The 15,805-nt window shown below is 35.3% G+C and overlaps 1 protein-coding gene across 1 annotated transcript in view; it reads right to left on the bottom strand.

Annotated features, from left to right (window-relative positions):
• Positions 1-15,805, bottom strand: part of LOC306868813 (putative E3 ubiquitin-protein ligase HECTD4) — an 83,663-nt gene that overhangs the window by 43,016 nt on the left and 24,842 nt on the right. Inside the window, exons 17-35 of the mRNA XM_079415196.1 lie at positions 15,640-15,768; positions 14,865-14,989; positions 14,599-14,752; positions 13,765-13,853; positions 13,430-13,634; positions 13,212-13,331; positions 12,394-12,498; positions 10,915-11,078; positions 10,043-10,276; positions 9,059-9,251; positions 8,865-8,969; positions 7,976-8,064; positions 6,858-7,027; positions 6,285-6,420; positions 4,891-5,035; positions 4,643-4,809; positions 3,933-4,079; positions 1,508-1,692; positions 1,280-1,433 (exon numbers count right to left, since the gene is read on the bottom strand). Coding sequence (XP_079271322.1) covers positions 1,280-1,433; positions 1,508-1,692; positions 3,933-4,079; positions 4,643-4,809; positions 4,891-5,035; positions 6,285-6,420; positions 6,858-7,027; positions 7,976-8,064; positions 8,865-8,969; positions 9,059-9,251; positions 10,043-10,276; positions 10,915-11,078; positions 12,394-12,498; positions 13,212-13,331; positions 13,430-13,634; positions 13,765-13,853; positions 14,599-14,752; positions 14,865-14,989; positions 15,640-15,768 — 2,816 coding nt within the window. The remainder of the gene's footprint in view (positions 1-1,279; positions 1,434-1,507; positions 1,693-3,932; positions 4,080-4,642; positions 4,810-4,890; positions 5,036-6,284; positions 6,421-6,857; positions 7,028-7,975; positions 8,065-8,864; positions 8,970-9,058; positions 9,252-10,042; positions 10,277-10,914; positions 11,079-12,393; positions 12,499-13,211; positions 13,332-13,429; positions 13,635-13,764; positions 13,854-14,598; positions 14,753-14,864; positions 14,990-15,639; positions 15,769-15,805) is intronic.

Genomic DNA, 15,805 nt, shown 5'->3' with positions numbered 1-15,805 from the left:
ATTTTCAACCCGAGTATGAACAACAACAAACACAAACAGTGCAGCTAATAGTGAAAACAATCGCACAAATTCTTCTGCAACAAAAACACAAACAGTGCAAATGATTCACAAACTACACACAAAATGAGTGAGAAATATACAGAGTGCAACAGAAAAAATAGGGAAAATGATCTTTATGAACTATATAATTATTGTTTACATAATATAAATGGATCGTTCCGCTGGCTGTACTCTACGTCGGAATCGATTTTACCGGGGCATCGCCTAATCCCAGTGCATTATCCGATATGTTCCGCTGTTTCATCCTTGTTTTTGGTTTGTTTTATGTCAAAGCACTCATTCATGTGTTTTTCTGTGCTTTTTCACAGGGTTCTCTCATGCAAATGTGTTATTTTGTGTTTGTTTTCATGCACACACGACAGATTTTACTTTGCGTTCAAATTTCCAATGAAAAATCCTAAACGGTGGTTCAAAAGAGCAAAACCTATGTTTATTGGTTGAATTGTTTTGTTTACTGTGTGGAGACGTGCTGATATGGCGTTTGGTCTCGTTCTGTCTCGTGTATCTTGTCAGTGTCTGTGCTTGCTTGGCCATTTGTTGTGGAAAAATAAGGAAAGTGTGTCCAGCTAAGTTCAATTAGTATTTTGTTAGATGGGTATAAAAAAAGCTTAGTTTACCGCGGCAGCGGTCGTGTGAAGGCCTCCTCGTGTGAAGACTGAAGAGTGTAAAGACCATCGACTCTACCGTACGACTCCACCGCACTCATTTGGATAAAAGCATCTGCTAAATGACTAAATAATATAATAATAAATAATAATATGGGACAGTTTGAACCAGTCTGGGCATGGGGGTGGGACTAAGCGTCAACAATCATTCCTGTTTGGCTCAGACGGACGAAATGCATTGGTTTCTTCTGACGAATCAATGTTGTCAAAATGTGGTGATGTAATCAAGCACGCTACAGAGCCTCTGAATATCCACATGACACAAATGCGATATCTCCACTTTACAACACTTTTTAAAGCATTCAGATAGGATTAGCGGTTCAAAAGTTATGAAACATTTAAGAACAATAGTTATTTTTAGCCGCGGGCGGCTGTCTCGGTCTTTGAGGGTTACCATGTAATTCAGTGTCTGAAAATATTACCTTCAGTTCACACCCAAGTATATTCCTTTAAACTACAGAATTTCCATAAAGAGAGATATTTGTTTTTAAGTACATTGAGAATTCAACACTGTGGTATAAACAGATAAGTTGTTCAGGTGAAACAGGAAGTACCTGGACAGATCGTTGAGTAAACTGAGCACATCCTGCAGGGCGTCGTTTCCAGCCGCCTGGTTCCCGCAGCAGTCTGTCGCACGAGCCAGGTGATTGGTTAGCAAGCTAGACACCTGTCGAGCCAGCCCAGAATGCACTGCGTCTGTGGAGCCTCCTAATCAACATCAGTGCAAGCGTCAGTTAGCGTTAAACAGGTTTGCATTGTAGGTACTTCATAACTTTCCTCACCTTCGACTTTCTCCCACTCGATGCAGCGGTTGGCCAGCACCTGGAAAGCAGCCCAGGCCATTGTAGCTACTTTCTGTTTTCTGGTTTGTTTCTCGTTGGAGCTGCTGTCTCTCTGACTGCTGAGACTGCACAGCCTGTCCATCAGCTGAACCAGACCGCTGCGCACCAGACACTGCTCCTCGCTCCTGACCAGAGAAACACACAGCATATTACACAGACGGAAGAACACCACACAATATCAGAGTATTCCTCCTCATTAACAGATGCTCAATAATACTAATAAAATGTTGACAGTGTTGACATTTTCTGTTGTACAGTGTTGTTATTGTTAGTTTTAACCAGTAAAGGTTAAATAAAATCTAATAATAAATACAATTTAGATCAATGTACTAAAATTACTAAAACTGTAATAAAATAAATGTGCTAAATATACAATGAAATAATATAAAAATGATAACTACATAAAGACAAAACATAAGTTTACAACAGAAACAAACTCAAATTAAAATGAAAATATAAAATGAAAACCACTATAATTCAACATCAAAGTTACAACATTACTCATCATCTAAAACTGAAATAAAAATAAATGACATAAAATTAAATGAATCAGGCATGTGATCAGCCAGAGACAAAAGCAGGAAAATATGGCCACGCCCACAAGCCACGCCCCCAACACTTATTAAAAATATATATTTTAGCACATTAAAAGATATATCTTATATTGTAATAATACATACTATTGTCCTGTAAAAAATAAAAAGCAGCATTTAATAATCATGATAACAATATAATATATTATAATAAGGTATTAATAGAATTGTTATTATTATTAAAGTACCTGCCAAAAGTTTGGAAACATTACAATTATTAATGATTTTGAATTAATTCTTCTGCTCATCAAGGCTGAATTTATTTGATCAAAATAAAGCAAAAAAACTGCAATATTGTGAAATATTATAACAAATTAAAAAAACAGTTTTACATTTCAATATATTATAAAATGTAATATTATTCCCGTGATGCAAAGCAGAATTTTCTTCATCATTACTCCAGCTTTCAGTGATCTCCAGATCTTTTAGAAATCATTATATGACTCTCAAGAAACATTTCTGATTATTATCAGTGTTGAAAAAATATCGCTGCTTCATATTTTGTGTGGAAATGGTGATGCACTATTTTTCAGGATTTTTTGATAAATAGAAAGTTTAATGAACAGCATTTATTTGCATTTATCAAATATATTAATTAAATGTGTTAATGCATTTATTAAATATAAATAATTTTAAATGGGTTCACTCACTTTATCACTTTCATGCATGATAAAATGATTAATTTCTCTCTCTTTTTTAAATCTTATGCAAATGTTTGAGTGGTATCATTGTTTCCACAAAAATATTAAGCAGCAAAACTGTTTTTAACATTGATAATAATGAGAAATGCTTCTTGTACAGCAAATCAGCATATTATGTGACACTGAAACTGTTCTTTGTAAACAACAACAGATTTAGAAACGTTTCTAATGACAAATGTTGCGTTCTCAAATGCAGATTAAAGCGGCTCAAAGCAAACGCAGCACAGCTAGCACTAACAGTGAATCGAAACTAAAAACAGTACTGTAACAGCAGACATGTAGCGCATTATATAATTACATCACAATCATTGCTAATTTTATAACCGCACTAGCAATCTCAAATTCATGAAAAGACACCGGGTCGAGTAACACGTTTCTCGCGTTTGGTGCTTTGAATCATTTGAATGCTTTTAATTGTCCTGCAGATGGCGCCGCGAGCTCGTGCAGCGCTCTCAGGACCATTCAGTCCATGATGTTTTCTCAGTTCATTTAGTTAACTCCTTAAAGCCATTTGCACGATTTCAATCATTATGCAGTAACAAAAAAAAAAAGGAAAAAAAATCCTCAAACAAACTACCATGAAAATGGAAAATATTATAATAAATGGTCATTTAAAATGTTAATAAATACTACTATAGCATGTAAATAATACTAAAATAACACTGCTACTGTAACAGCAAGGGAAAAAACGAATAAAAATGACAAAAGCATAAAATATTTTTTAAAAAGCTAAAATTAAAACATACATTTTGTGTAATAGCAAGCTGGGATTTTACATTTAACACTATTCATCATCAAAATAACTGCATTATTCATCACCTAAAAATTAAATTAAAAATAATTAGCTAAACAGAAATATTGAGGGTAAAAAAAAAAAATTAATTAAATCACAAAAGCACAAAATTACTAAAACTAAAATGAAAATTAAACTCAAAATATAAAAATAAACGCTACTTTACAGTATTTTTAATACTACATACTGTATATGACACTAGAAATTTCCTGTTCTGTTGACGTCACCTTGGTCTTGTTACATGATTGCATATTTGATTTGATGAAATAAGGGCTTGCCTGGTGTATGGGATGGTGCACAGCAGGCCGATGCTGTTGGCGCAGGCGATTGGGTAACGGGCACAGAGAGACACCACTGACGTCATGGTCTCTCCAAAGGCCTCCTGGACCTGCTCCATCATGCCCCCGCAGGTCAGTTCCTCCACTCTACACACACACACACACACACACACACACAAACACAAACACTCATTCATATGGACAACTGAAGCTTCAAAGCAGATATTGATCTACCAATATTAAACCAAAAATCAAAAGTTTGGGGTTGGTAAGAAGTCTCTTCTGCTCACCAAAGCTTCATTTATTTGATAGAAAAAAAAAAATTGTTCAATATTATTATAATTTAAAATAGCTGGGGTTTTTTATGTGAATATCTGTTAAAATGTCATTTATTTCTGTGCTCAAAGCTGTATTTCCAGCATCATTACTCCAGTCTTCAGTGTCACTTCAGAAATAATTCTAATATACTGATTTACTGCTCAAGAAACATTTCTGATTATTATCAATGTTGAACACAGTTGTGCTGCACAATATTTCTGTGGAAACTGTGATATTTAATTTTTCAGGTGTCACAGATGAATAGAAAGTTCAAAAGAACTATTAATTTCTTTAAAGATAAAACGACTCTTACTGACCCCAAACAGCACTGGAGGAGAGCAGTCTCTCTCCTACACAGTAGTGTCTGTGTAAATATCTGAGGTTAAATGTACCGCGGTCCGCCCTGCAGCACCATAGTGACGGGGCCGACCAGATGAGTGACTCCTCCGACCCGGACAGCGGCGGTCAGCAGCTCCCTCATGTGGACCAGAGCCTGTCTCCGGGTGCGGCCTCTCCTCCAGCGCGTCTGAGCCGCTGACAGGAAGCTGCTGCTGGACACCTGCAGGCAGAAGATGCACTTTAAGTGCTGATGTTTGTCAGCGAGCAACACCAGTATCCAGCTGAATGAGTCTGATCTTACGGTCTGATCAGGAGTGGTTCCTATGAAGGCGAACAGCTGTCCCAGCAGCACGCTGTATGTGGGCTTGTCCTTGTTGTCTTCAATGACCAGCGACTGCAGCAGAGTAAAGGAGCTGCTCCGGTGACTGCATGGATGGAGGCGCCTCCTACACAGACAGACAGACAGACAGTTAGTACAGAAATTGTAGCAACATTTTGAATTTACCTATTGAAGCAATAAGCCCAAAAAAAATTTAATAAATCAAAATAAATTAATAAATAATAATAATAATACCTTATTGCCCCGAATATATGTTTTTATATTCAGGGTCTAGACTTTGACATGTCAATAATACACCCACAACAATAGGTGGTGCCAGACACGCATAAAACGAATGTGTCAAGAAATATGTAATGTAATGTGTGTTGTACTAATGTTAGAAGATAAACAAAAGAAAAGGAAACGCTTACAGCAGCATGATTCATGACTGTCATGTTAGCCTGATGGGAACAAACTTCCTCTGTAAGTGATTTTAAAACATAAGACAGTACCCAGATTTGAAGGCTACCGTAAGATTTCACTTCTACTGTTAATTACATTTTGCTAGGCTTCTATGAGATGGATGGACTAATTGTTATACAATTCAGATGGGCTACCTGTTATTTTCACGGTATATCAAAAAGTGTATAATTTAAATGTGATTGCTGGTACATTTTACTAGGGATGGGACAAAAAAAAAAATCGATTCACTTAACTATGGCAATTTTTTTATTTACGATTTTAAAATCGAAATGAAAAACTACGAAATACTAGACAGCCAAACAATTAGTTTTAAAACATTGTAGCAACATTTTACTTTTTTACTTTACCTAATTAAGCAAGAGGTTTAAAAACAAATTAACATAATAAAATTGACATGTGTAATTAAGCCACAAACATAATTAAATGGTTTACAACAAACTGAATAATAATTATTAAATAAATATAAAAATAAAAATGCATAAATAAATGTTAGACAGTCAAACAATTGGTTGGAAAAATTACAAAAACATTTAGCTTTTTACCCAAATTTACCTATTAAAGCAATAAGCAAAGTGTAAAAAAAAAACCTTAGCATAACATTAAAAAAGACGTGTAATTTTTGACTAAATGCTTTATTGAACACTCCCTCATCTGAACAAACAGAGCCATGTTTTTGAGAAACTGGACTTTGAATGACTCAGCTGGCATAGGAGTAGTTTCACCAAAAATAAATGCATATACAGAGTAATATAGTTTAATATTGTTTATTAGTAACTTGGATCATTAATATAAAAGTCAACTGATATGTGCATATTTTGGCTGTGTTATATATCAGAAATTAGACCTGTTTGATCTTTAACTGTGATTTGATGCTTCTGCTGAGTCTGAGGTACCTTTGTGCTCCATGTGTGAACTCCACATCACTGCTGGCAATCATTTCCAAATCTGAGGGAGCGGACATACTGCGCAGGAACACGGGCTGCTTCACCACAGGAACCATCGATTTGGTGTCTGACACCGACTTACAGGCTATAAACAGGAAAAGTTCAAAGGGCTGTTAAGCGCATTTTGTATTTTTGTTTCTGCAGGCGTGTGTGTGCGTGTATGTGTGTGTAGCTATACTTGTGAGGGCCGTGAGCGTGTGTGTGCGCGTGTACGTGTTTAGCTATACTTGTGAGGACCAGATGTCCCCGCAAGGATAGTAAAGCCTGAGATTTTTGACTTTGTGAGGACATTTGGCCGGTCCTCACAAGGGAAATAAATTATTAAAAATACTAAATTAAGTTTATCTTAAAATTTAAAAATGCAAAAAGTCTCCTGTGAGGGCTAAGTTTAGGTGTAGGGTTGGTGTAGGGCAATAGCACACACAGTTTGTTCAGTATAAAAACCATTACGCCTATGGAGAGTCCTCTCAAGTATAGCAAAACCAACATGTGTGTGTGTGTGTGTGTGTGTGTGTGAGTCACCTGGTGTGCATGTTGGTGTTGAGGACAGACTCTTGCACTGCGGTGCGATGGTAACATGCAGCAGCAGCTCCGAGCGGTTGATCAGGCTCTTCACCAGCGCTTTGGTTTTCACCAGCGGGACGGAGCTTCTCTGCTGCTGCGTGGAGTTCACCTCATGGAAAAACTTCTCTCTGATTCAAACAAAACACACAGGCATACATCACAATTATCTGAAATACCAATAATTGCATAAGTACGCTCCCATTCCAAAGCTTGGGGGCTGTGAGAGTTTTTTTATTGTTTTTGAAAGGCACAAAATCACTTTCACGGACATTTACATTAACTGTTCCCTCCTGGTGGAGAGACCTGCCCAACTCAATCCCAGCAGCGTCTTCAAGAACCGGCTAAAAACTCATCTCTTCCATCTTTATTTGACCCTCTAACTCTAGCACTCTCTATTCTAATTCTATTCTTAAAAAAAAAAAACTTGCACTCTATTCATGTGTGTTTTTGTCATTTTAGCATAATTTATAAATATATATATACACACACAAATACATTGAGTTTTAATACATCAAGTTAAACTAAATTGAAATGAAAAACGTTGCCTTGGAAACTAGTGGAAAGAAAAACTTTTTTTTTTTTTATATTTTATGTCAGTTAATATCCATTTTATTTCAAGTAACGATTTTTTTTTAATGGTTTTAGTTTTAATTTCAGTTAACTACAATAACACTGGTCTCTTCTGCTCACCAAGGCTGCACTGATTTGATAAAAAAAAACAAAAAAACAGTAAAAATACAGAAATATAGTGACATTTTATTACAATTTAAACTGTTTTCTATTTGAATATATAATAAAATGTAATTTATTCCTGTGATGCAAAGCTGAATTTTTAGCATCATTCCTCCAGTCTTCAGTGTCACATTTTTTAAGGATTCTTTGATAAATAGAAAGATCGAAAAAATAACATTATTTGAAACAGAAATATTTTGTAACATTATAATCATCTTTACGGTCATGATTAATTTTTTTTTTGTTAAAGTACTAATCCCAAACTTTTGAACAGCAGTGCAGGTGTAAAAACACAGAAAAATTGAGATTCACTACAGGAAGTCAGAATGCGTTTCACATCATACCTCAGAGCCATCACAGCATTTTCTGGATCAGTGCAATCCAGGGGAACCTCCTTCAGTGAACACAGAAGCTCCAGCTCCTTCATTTTGTTCTGTGGAAACAAGACAAACCAAAAGAATCAATCTTTGCAACTCCTAATTACAACATAAGCAGAATCAAACCACTGAATACAGCTGATCAATTCCCACACTCTGCAGCTGTTCAAGCACTAATGGCTCTATTACTCTATAAACTGGCGATTCTGCAGAGTACACTTAATGACTGTCGATGGGCGATGGCCAGGGTTTTTTGGGGGCTTGAGGAGTGGTTATGAACAAAGGCAGAGCTTCTCTGCATCTGGAGAGCATCAGCGCCGCAAATCATTCATAAAGTTAGCTGCTATAACACCAGCATTAAAGACTTTTAAAATAAGTTTAGAATTTTAACTGTAGTGTTATTCAATATTACATTTAGCGTTAATATATTTTAAATGCACTATTACATATTTACATGATAATCAACTTCATCATAAGAAATGTGAAATTAAAAAACAAGTTGCAATAGAAATTACATCAAAGTATATTTTAGTTTATCATAAATGTTTGTCAGTACATTCAGCAGTACTTTAACCATATTTCAAAGACAATAGAAGTAATTATGAAATTACATATAAAGATGTACTTAAGCGGGTCAAAAAAAAAAATCACTCTAACGTTCAGCTAATTGCATAATATAAATTTAAACTACAATACATTTTCATTTAATTGCAATTACCATGCAATTAAGTGTCTAAAAACATTACATTTATTTCACAATTTTAAAGTATATTATTCCATAAAAAGTACTCTTTTTGAAACTATGCCAAGTGTATTTCTTTTCACAAGGATTACGATTATATCTCACATTACTGACCTCAAAGAAGTGATAGTCGTGGAAGAAGGGAGAGTTGTTCTCCAGTTTGCCCTGTTGAGCTTCTTCTGCTTCATTCTGCCACTTCTGCTCCAGTTCAGCTACGCTCTGAAACAAACACAGACACAGGATACAATAACAGCATCACACCGTATGAATATGAGGAGCACTGCATCTGTGGCTGCTGTAACACTCACCTGTAACTGTCTCTCCATTGCGTTGATCTTCTTGAAGGTCTCGGCCATGATTTTGCAGAGCAGGTTGTGCTCCTCTCTGTGCAGCTCTCTGTACTGGAAGTTCACCAGCGACTGCAGCGCATCCACCAGACCCAAGTGCTTTATGACACACGACACGATCACTTCCTCCATCACATCAGGACGGATCACCTCTCTGAGTCACAATTAAGAAGGTATTATTCATGTTTTGCGTTTTTCAATTTATTTGTGTAACACTTATCACAATACATATTTCAAAGCAGTATAAGATTACTGAATATCATTTTTCTATCTTTCTGATGTAAGAATTGAGAATTTTGTGGTTTGCCTTTAAGGAGGTTAGAATAGAATAGAATAGAATAGAATAGAATAGAATAGAATAGAATAGAAATTTATTTGAAACCAAAAATGCAAATAAATCGCTACACAAATAGACATTAGTTAGACAATAAGGTTCCATTTGTAAACTAACATGAACAAACAAAAAAACTACTATTTTTATTAATGATTCATTTATAAATTTTATTTATGATAAATAATAAATAAATGGGACCTCACTGTAAAATGTTGCCGACGTATTACATTTTTTAAAAATTTGTAGTATAACAATATCATTTTATAAAAAATATTGTTTAATATTATTTATTTAACCTTTCCCGTTGTCCGTCTTCAAATTCAGCGTTATTGAATATTAAATTTTGCATTTGATCATATGAAAGCAACCAATGAAATATGTACTTATTTATTGTTTAACAACATTTTTCAAACTATTTTCTTTTTTTTTTTTTAAATATGTCAATATATTAGGCAAGTTGTAAAGTGTTTAATTCATATTTTACTGATAACTGATTCCATGGGATTTCTAGTCCTCTATACATTTCAAGATGCATTTCTGATTACAGTTAAATGTTCTGCTATCATTAAGTTACATTCCCCTAATATGTAGTGTCCATATCATGTGCTCACTTGATGCTGGGGCGAAACTGAGGCCGGCCTCTTCCAGACAGCTCCCTCAGGCGGCCCATAATGCCCAGGGGTAAGTGGATGCGGGGAAGCTCACAGCAAGCGCCTGGAGGAGGGACGAGGATGTCTGAAGGATAGGTGAACTCTCGCTCCTCATCAATGGTCAAAGGCAGAGGAGACGGAGACGGCGTGAGGGCAGGAGAGATCGCACCATTAGCCTCCACCTGCCACTGACACCTTACACAGAACAGCAAAACATGTGAAACATATTAAACAGCAGGAAATAAATGCTTTCATTCAACAAATGTGCATTAAGCTGATCAAATATGACAGGTCTATAAACATTTATGTTTTTTTCCCCTGAAAAAAACCAAGCATAAATAATGAGGAAAGCCAAAATATTAAATCTCATGGATGTATATTCACGGAGTAATCCACTATTATCTTGTAAAAGGGGGTCAAAACGACAATTTCACTTGAGATCTGGAGCCAAATTACAGGGGGTAAAAATGACTTATGCTATTTTTACACAGAGATTGGTACTGTAGGTCTATCAGTAACATCTGTTGACTTTAGTAATCCTTGTTGCATCATAAGCCAAAGGTGACCATTCAAATATGGGTAAAAACACTTCTTGTTTTTTTTCCAAAGTTTGCATGGCTGAACTCAAGAAGTATTAAAAATATTTTAATCTCCTTTTAGATTTTGCTTCTTAACAACCTTTTCTTTTGCTATCATAATTTGTAAGGCCCTGGGATCGCCCGCCCAGGTAACCAACAGGGTTTTAAGCACATGTCTTCACAAGCACCACTGAGTGCTGCACTGAAGAGCAGCTGATGTTACAGTGTTTGTGCACGGCAGGTGAAGCAGCACACCTCTGCAGTAGTTTGGAGCAGAGCAGGTCGTGGCAGGCCTCCTCCTCTCGTGTGATATCGGGGCCGTTATAGAGGATGCGTAACATGGCACAGGCCAGCACTGATAAACCCAGAGCTAGATCAGCCAGGAAGGGCAGCCCACCGGACACATCCTCAGACGACTCCTGAAACAAGCAACAGAATCAGCGCAAACAAGCAAGGTGAAACATTTGCCCATATTTACTTTATTTTCATTTTAATTAGGCCTGCCGATGTAACACGTTTATTTGGTGCAATGAATTATAATGTGTTAAAATGATTCATGCATTTAATGCACCTGCCCAGATTTGTTCATCCTCTTACAATGATGCAGTTTCTGATGAACATGATGCAAGACGACTGACTGTGTGATGAAGCCTATTAGAATGCAGCTATGCTCATCTAAAATTCAAGATATAAGGCAAAAAAATGCCTGTGTATGGGTTTTCATTTTATGTTTATATAATCAGTTTAGCAATATCACATGAAAGCAGCACAAAAGTGCTGTTTTTTCCCAAAACATCTACATGATTGCAAATGTGATCATATTAATTTTATTCAACAGTTCATTGTGATACATTTTAGACATGATATTGTCAATATTATCCGTTTTGCTCAATTTTACCATCAAAAAATGCTAAAACATAAGTCACAGTGGAAATGTTGTGCATCAACACACAGCACTTTCTCTTAATGAATGAGTGAATGATTCAGTGACTCATTCATAAAGACAGTCACTGGTTTGATTCTGAATGAATCTGCCATTTGAACAAATCGCTTGAATGAATGACTTTTTTTTTTAATTCATGAATACCCATATTAATTATCATTATTTATGCAACGTTGAATCAAAAACATTTATTTCTAAATCTACTTTTTTGTAATATTTATTCAATGCTTTGATGCTTTAAAGCACAATAATGGCTTTAAAAGATCTTTGAAGGGCAATTTATCCAAAATTTGTGTGTGATTAATTTGTCATTTAATTAATTAATTGGCACATGGTGTAATTAATTAGATTAAAAAAATACAATTACTCAATAGTCCTGATTTATATTTTTTATTTCACTTTAAAATTCAGTTTACTGCTTTTGCTGAGCCCCAAATTCTATAGTGTGTTTTTGAGGTTCACAAAAACTACACAATTAAATATATTATAGTGGTAAAATATAGTGGTCATTGTTAGTTCAAGTTAGCTTAACTAATCTTAACAAATGGGACCTTATTGTAAAATGTTGCAGATTCATTTAAAATTGTTAAATCCATGTTTAAATATATAGTGTTACAATACAATTACGCATACTTTTACATTATTTTAATTTATCCATATACCAATTCAGCTTAAAAATTGAATTTTGCAATTGACCATATGTTAGCAACCAATGAAGTATTTTTACATTTTTTAAACTTAAAATTTTTCAGCATGCATTTAAAAGCCAGTGTAAAGCCGTGAGTGGGTACCTGCGCTCGGACAGTGCAGGAGAAACCCCACATGGCTTTATCTGGGGTGTTGTGCTCACGTCCACTTCTCATCTCAAAGGAGAATGTCACAGTATCTCCTTCCACCTGAAAATACATCAGATTAGAAGCATTAATATCTGTAGATCGTTTAAATTATTCAGAATGTGCTTTATTTGCCAAGTGTGCACAAACACACAAGGAATTTGGTATCATTTCAAGAAGAACTAGGTACTGTATTATGTTTCTCTATTCTCTGGTGTATATAAGTAGAATTAAATAAAAACTTATGGCCATATAAATCGAGAAAAATTAAATAAGTAGAATTAAGGTAGAAAAATGTAAAGCAATGCACATCAAGATGGAGTAAGCAAAAGGCTTAATGAACAGAAGTTTACATTAAGCATTGCATATACGTCATATACTGTATAAATGAATGACATATTTACATGATAAATGTTTTATTGCGTCCAGCTTGCATAAACATCTTAAGGATATCAATCTATGAATTTTTTGAATGTGCACTCTGGTGTCCTGATACATTTATTTTAAGCATTTATTTATAATATATATATATATTTTTTTAAATCAATAAAAATTAATATCTATTTAAATATAAAAGCTATTTGTATTTGAAATTGTAGTAAACAGTGTATCAAAAGGTGGATATTTTTAATAAATGACATTAAAGAAAACCTTGTTTCAAATATGAAAATGATTTATTTATTTTTTTTATTATAACACATTTTATGTTGTTATTCTGCCTTTTTTCTTGACCACTGAACGTGTGCCATCTGATGAAAAGTGTGCGTGTTCCTCACCTTGACCAGATCTTTGGGCCATCCGGTTCCTAAGACGCTGCGGCTACCGTAACCCATGGTGTTTCCTCCATACTCACTCACCTTACGACTATTCGTGTTTGGCCCGGCGTACATCACCAGCTGAATAACAAGAGAGGTTATGAGCATGAATATTCGATGTAACGCTTTTATTCCACTGTAAATGAGAACAGCAGTTTCCGAGAATCGAAACGTGAAACCTTGTCATAGTCGTATTGTGAGGAGCAGCGAGGGTCGAAGCGGAGGTAGAGACACCGAGCTCCAGGTATGTGCACTGTTTCTTTAAATTTGTAGTTGTCTCGCACCGGATGAACAGTTTCCACTGTTTTCCCAGCGGCCCATGGGGCAGGGATCTTCAGGCCGGTCAGAAAGCCCGGTTCCTCTCTCTCCTCCAGAATCTGGAAGCTAAAATAAAAACAACTTCATTTTGTGAATGAATAATCTAGATGCTTTTGTCCAACATGTTTATTTTGATGTAGTAAAAAAAAAAAAACTACAAAACTGAAAAAGTTCAGAAAAATGTAAAATAATGTACCTGTCATTTAACGAGGGTGGATTGGAGCCTTGATTTAGCGGCGAATCCTCAACAAATAATGGTGAATGTGTCTTTAGAAGCAAAGCAGTCTGTTGGATAGAAAGAGACACAGAGCTGTCAACCTTAACAACATCAATGGCTTACAATTAATTATTTTAATTTAAAAATGTACAACATATTCACGGAAAATCCAAGATTTTGCTAATTTCAATGTACACTGTTTAGGGTCAGTATTTTTATAATTAATACTTTTATTCAGCAAGCATGCATTAAATTGATCAAAAGTAACAGTAAAGATTAAAAATGAAAAAAATATATAATCAAGGTTTTCACAAAAATATTTGTCAGTACAACTATTTTCAGGATTGATAATAATCAGAAATGCTTCTTGAGCAGCAAATCAGCATATTAGAAAATTCAGCTTTGATCACAGCAGTCATTTGCATTTTACAATATATTCACATAGAAACAGATATTTTAAATTGTAAAAATGTTTCACCTTTACGTTATATTTGATCAAATAAATGCAGCCTTATTTTGCTGGTGATATAAAATTAACCATCACTGTGAATATTCTGATGATTGATTAGCTTTGTATTTGACAATTCAATTTTTAAACCCGGTTTCTTTCAATATATGTTTTTAATAATATGTACTTTAAAGCCATTTAAAGGCAAAAATGTAAACATTGAGATGCTATCAAATATTGTCCAAAGGATGAAAAATACTGAGATAAATTTATTTTTATACACTGTATATCACCTGTATTTTCCATTCATTATCAAAATATTTACAACTGGATTATTATAGTATATTCTAGTCACACATGCACACCTGACTCGTATAGAGGACCAGCTGGACCAGCTGTGGCATGAGAGCGTCAGCGAGCGTGAGGGCTTGTAGGTTCGGGTGCATCAGTGACGTCAACAAGACCGGCAACAAGTGACCCAACATCGTGGCCTTCGTCACCTGTTCAAGTCCTCTCAGTCTTGACATAAAAAAACAGAGTGTAGAGAAGATGATAAGTAAAGGAAAGTGCTTCAGTACATGTACAAATACAAATAAAGCATCACCAAAGTGTTGCTGATATCTGAATGCACCTGGCCTCTCGATCGCTGATGCTGCTGTTGATGAGGGAGCTGGTGACTTGCTGAAGCGTCTCCAGAACCTCATCACATCCAACCAGGATCTTAGAGGCAAGTGACAGGATGCTGGTCTGCAGCTCCTGACGGGAACACGTTCATCCAACACACACATTTCTCAGAGAACATCTACAGCTGCTACAGAACTCTTGTGAATAGTAAGTGAACACTCTAGCATACTTAAAAAAACAAAGAGTACTTAGTGTAGAAACAATATACTTTAAAAGAATACACTTAATGTAATGTTTCACACACTTAATTGAAAATTAAGTGCAATAAGATGAAAATGTATTATAGTTTAAGTTTATATTAAATACAATTAGCTAAACATTATAGTGCTTTTTGACCCAATTAATTAGAACTTAAGTACATCTTATGTAATTTCATAATTACTTCTATTACTTCTAATCTAAGAAACTTACATTACCAGTGCTTCTTACATGACAGTTTGCCAAATAATAAATAAAATGGACATTATTAAATACATTGAATTACTTAATGAAAAAGTCAACTTTTTGGGGAAACACACGCACACAAAAGCAGATGCTGCAATGCCAAACCTTTACTTAAAGCTGAATATCTGGTACACACTACAGTACAGACCACACTATAATGAACTGATTTAATACCAATGCAATGAATTCCTGTATGTTCCTCCTTTCCTGGATGGAGCCACCGACAGTCCACGCTAACCAATCAGAGAGACCGTAGGGTTTTTAAAGGGGATGTTTACCTGTACCTTCATTGTTTCCCCTTGTAGGGAGCTGTCACTATCATCAATGTCATCCGGGTGGAGCAGGATGGTGTTGCTGAGCAAATGGTTCTGCACAGCCATTAAATAACGCAAGCTTGGTGACGCTACCTGTTAATGTGGAAGTGCTGTCAGTTAATCAGACACA

The sequence above is a fragment of the Barbus barbus genome, assembly GCF_936440315.1.
Source record: "Barbus barbus genome assembly, chromosome: 1".
NCBI classification, from domain to species: Eukaryota; Metazoa; Chordata; class Actinopteri; order Cypriniformes; family Cyprinidae; genus Barbus; species Barbus barbus.
The sequence above is the reverse complement of the archived record's forward strand: the minus strand, read 5'-3'. Positions and strand labels throughout refer to the sequence as shown.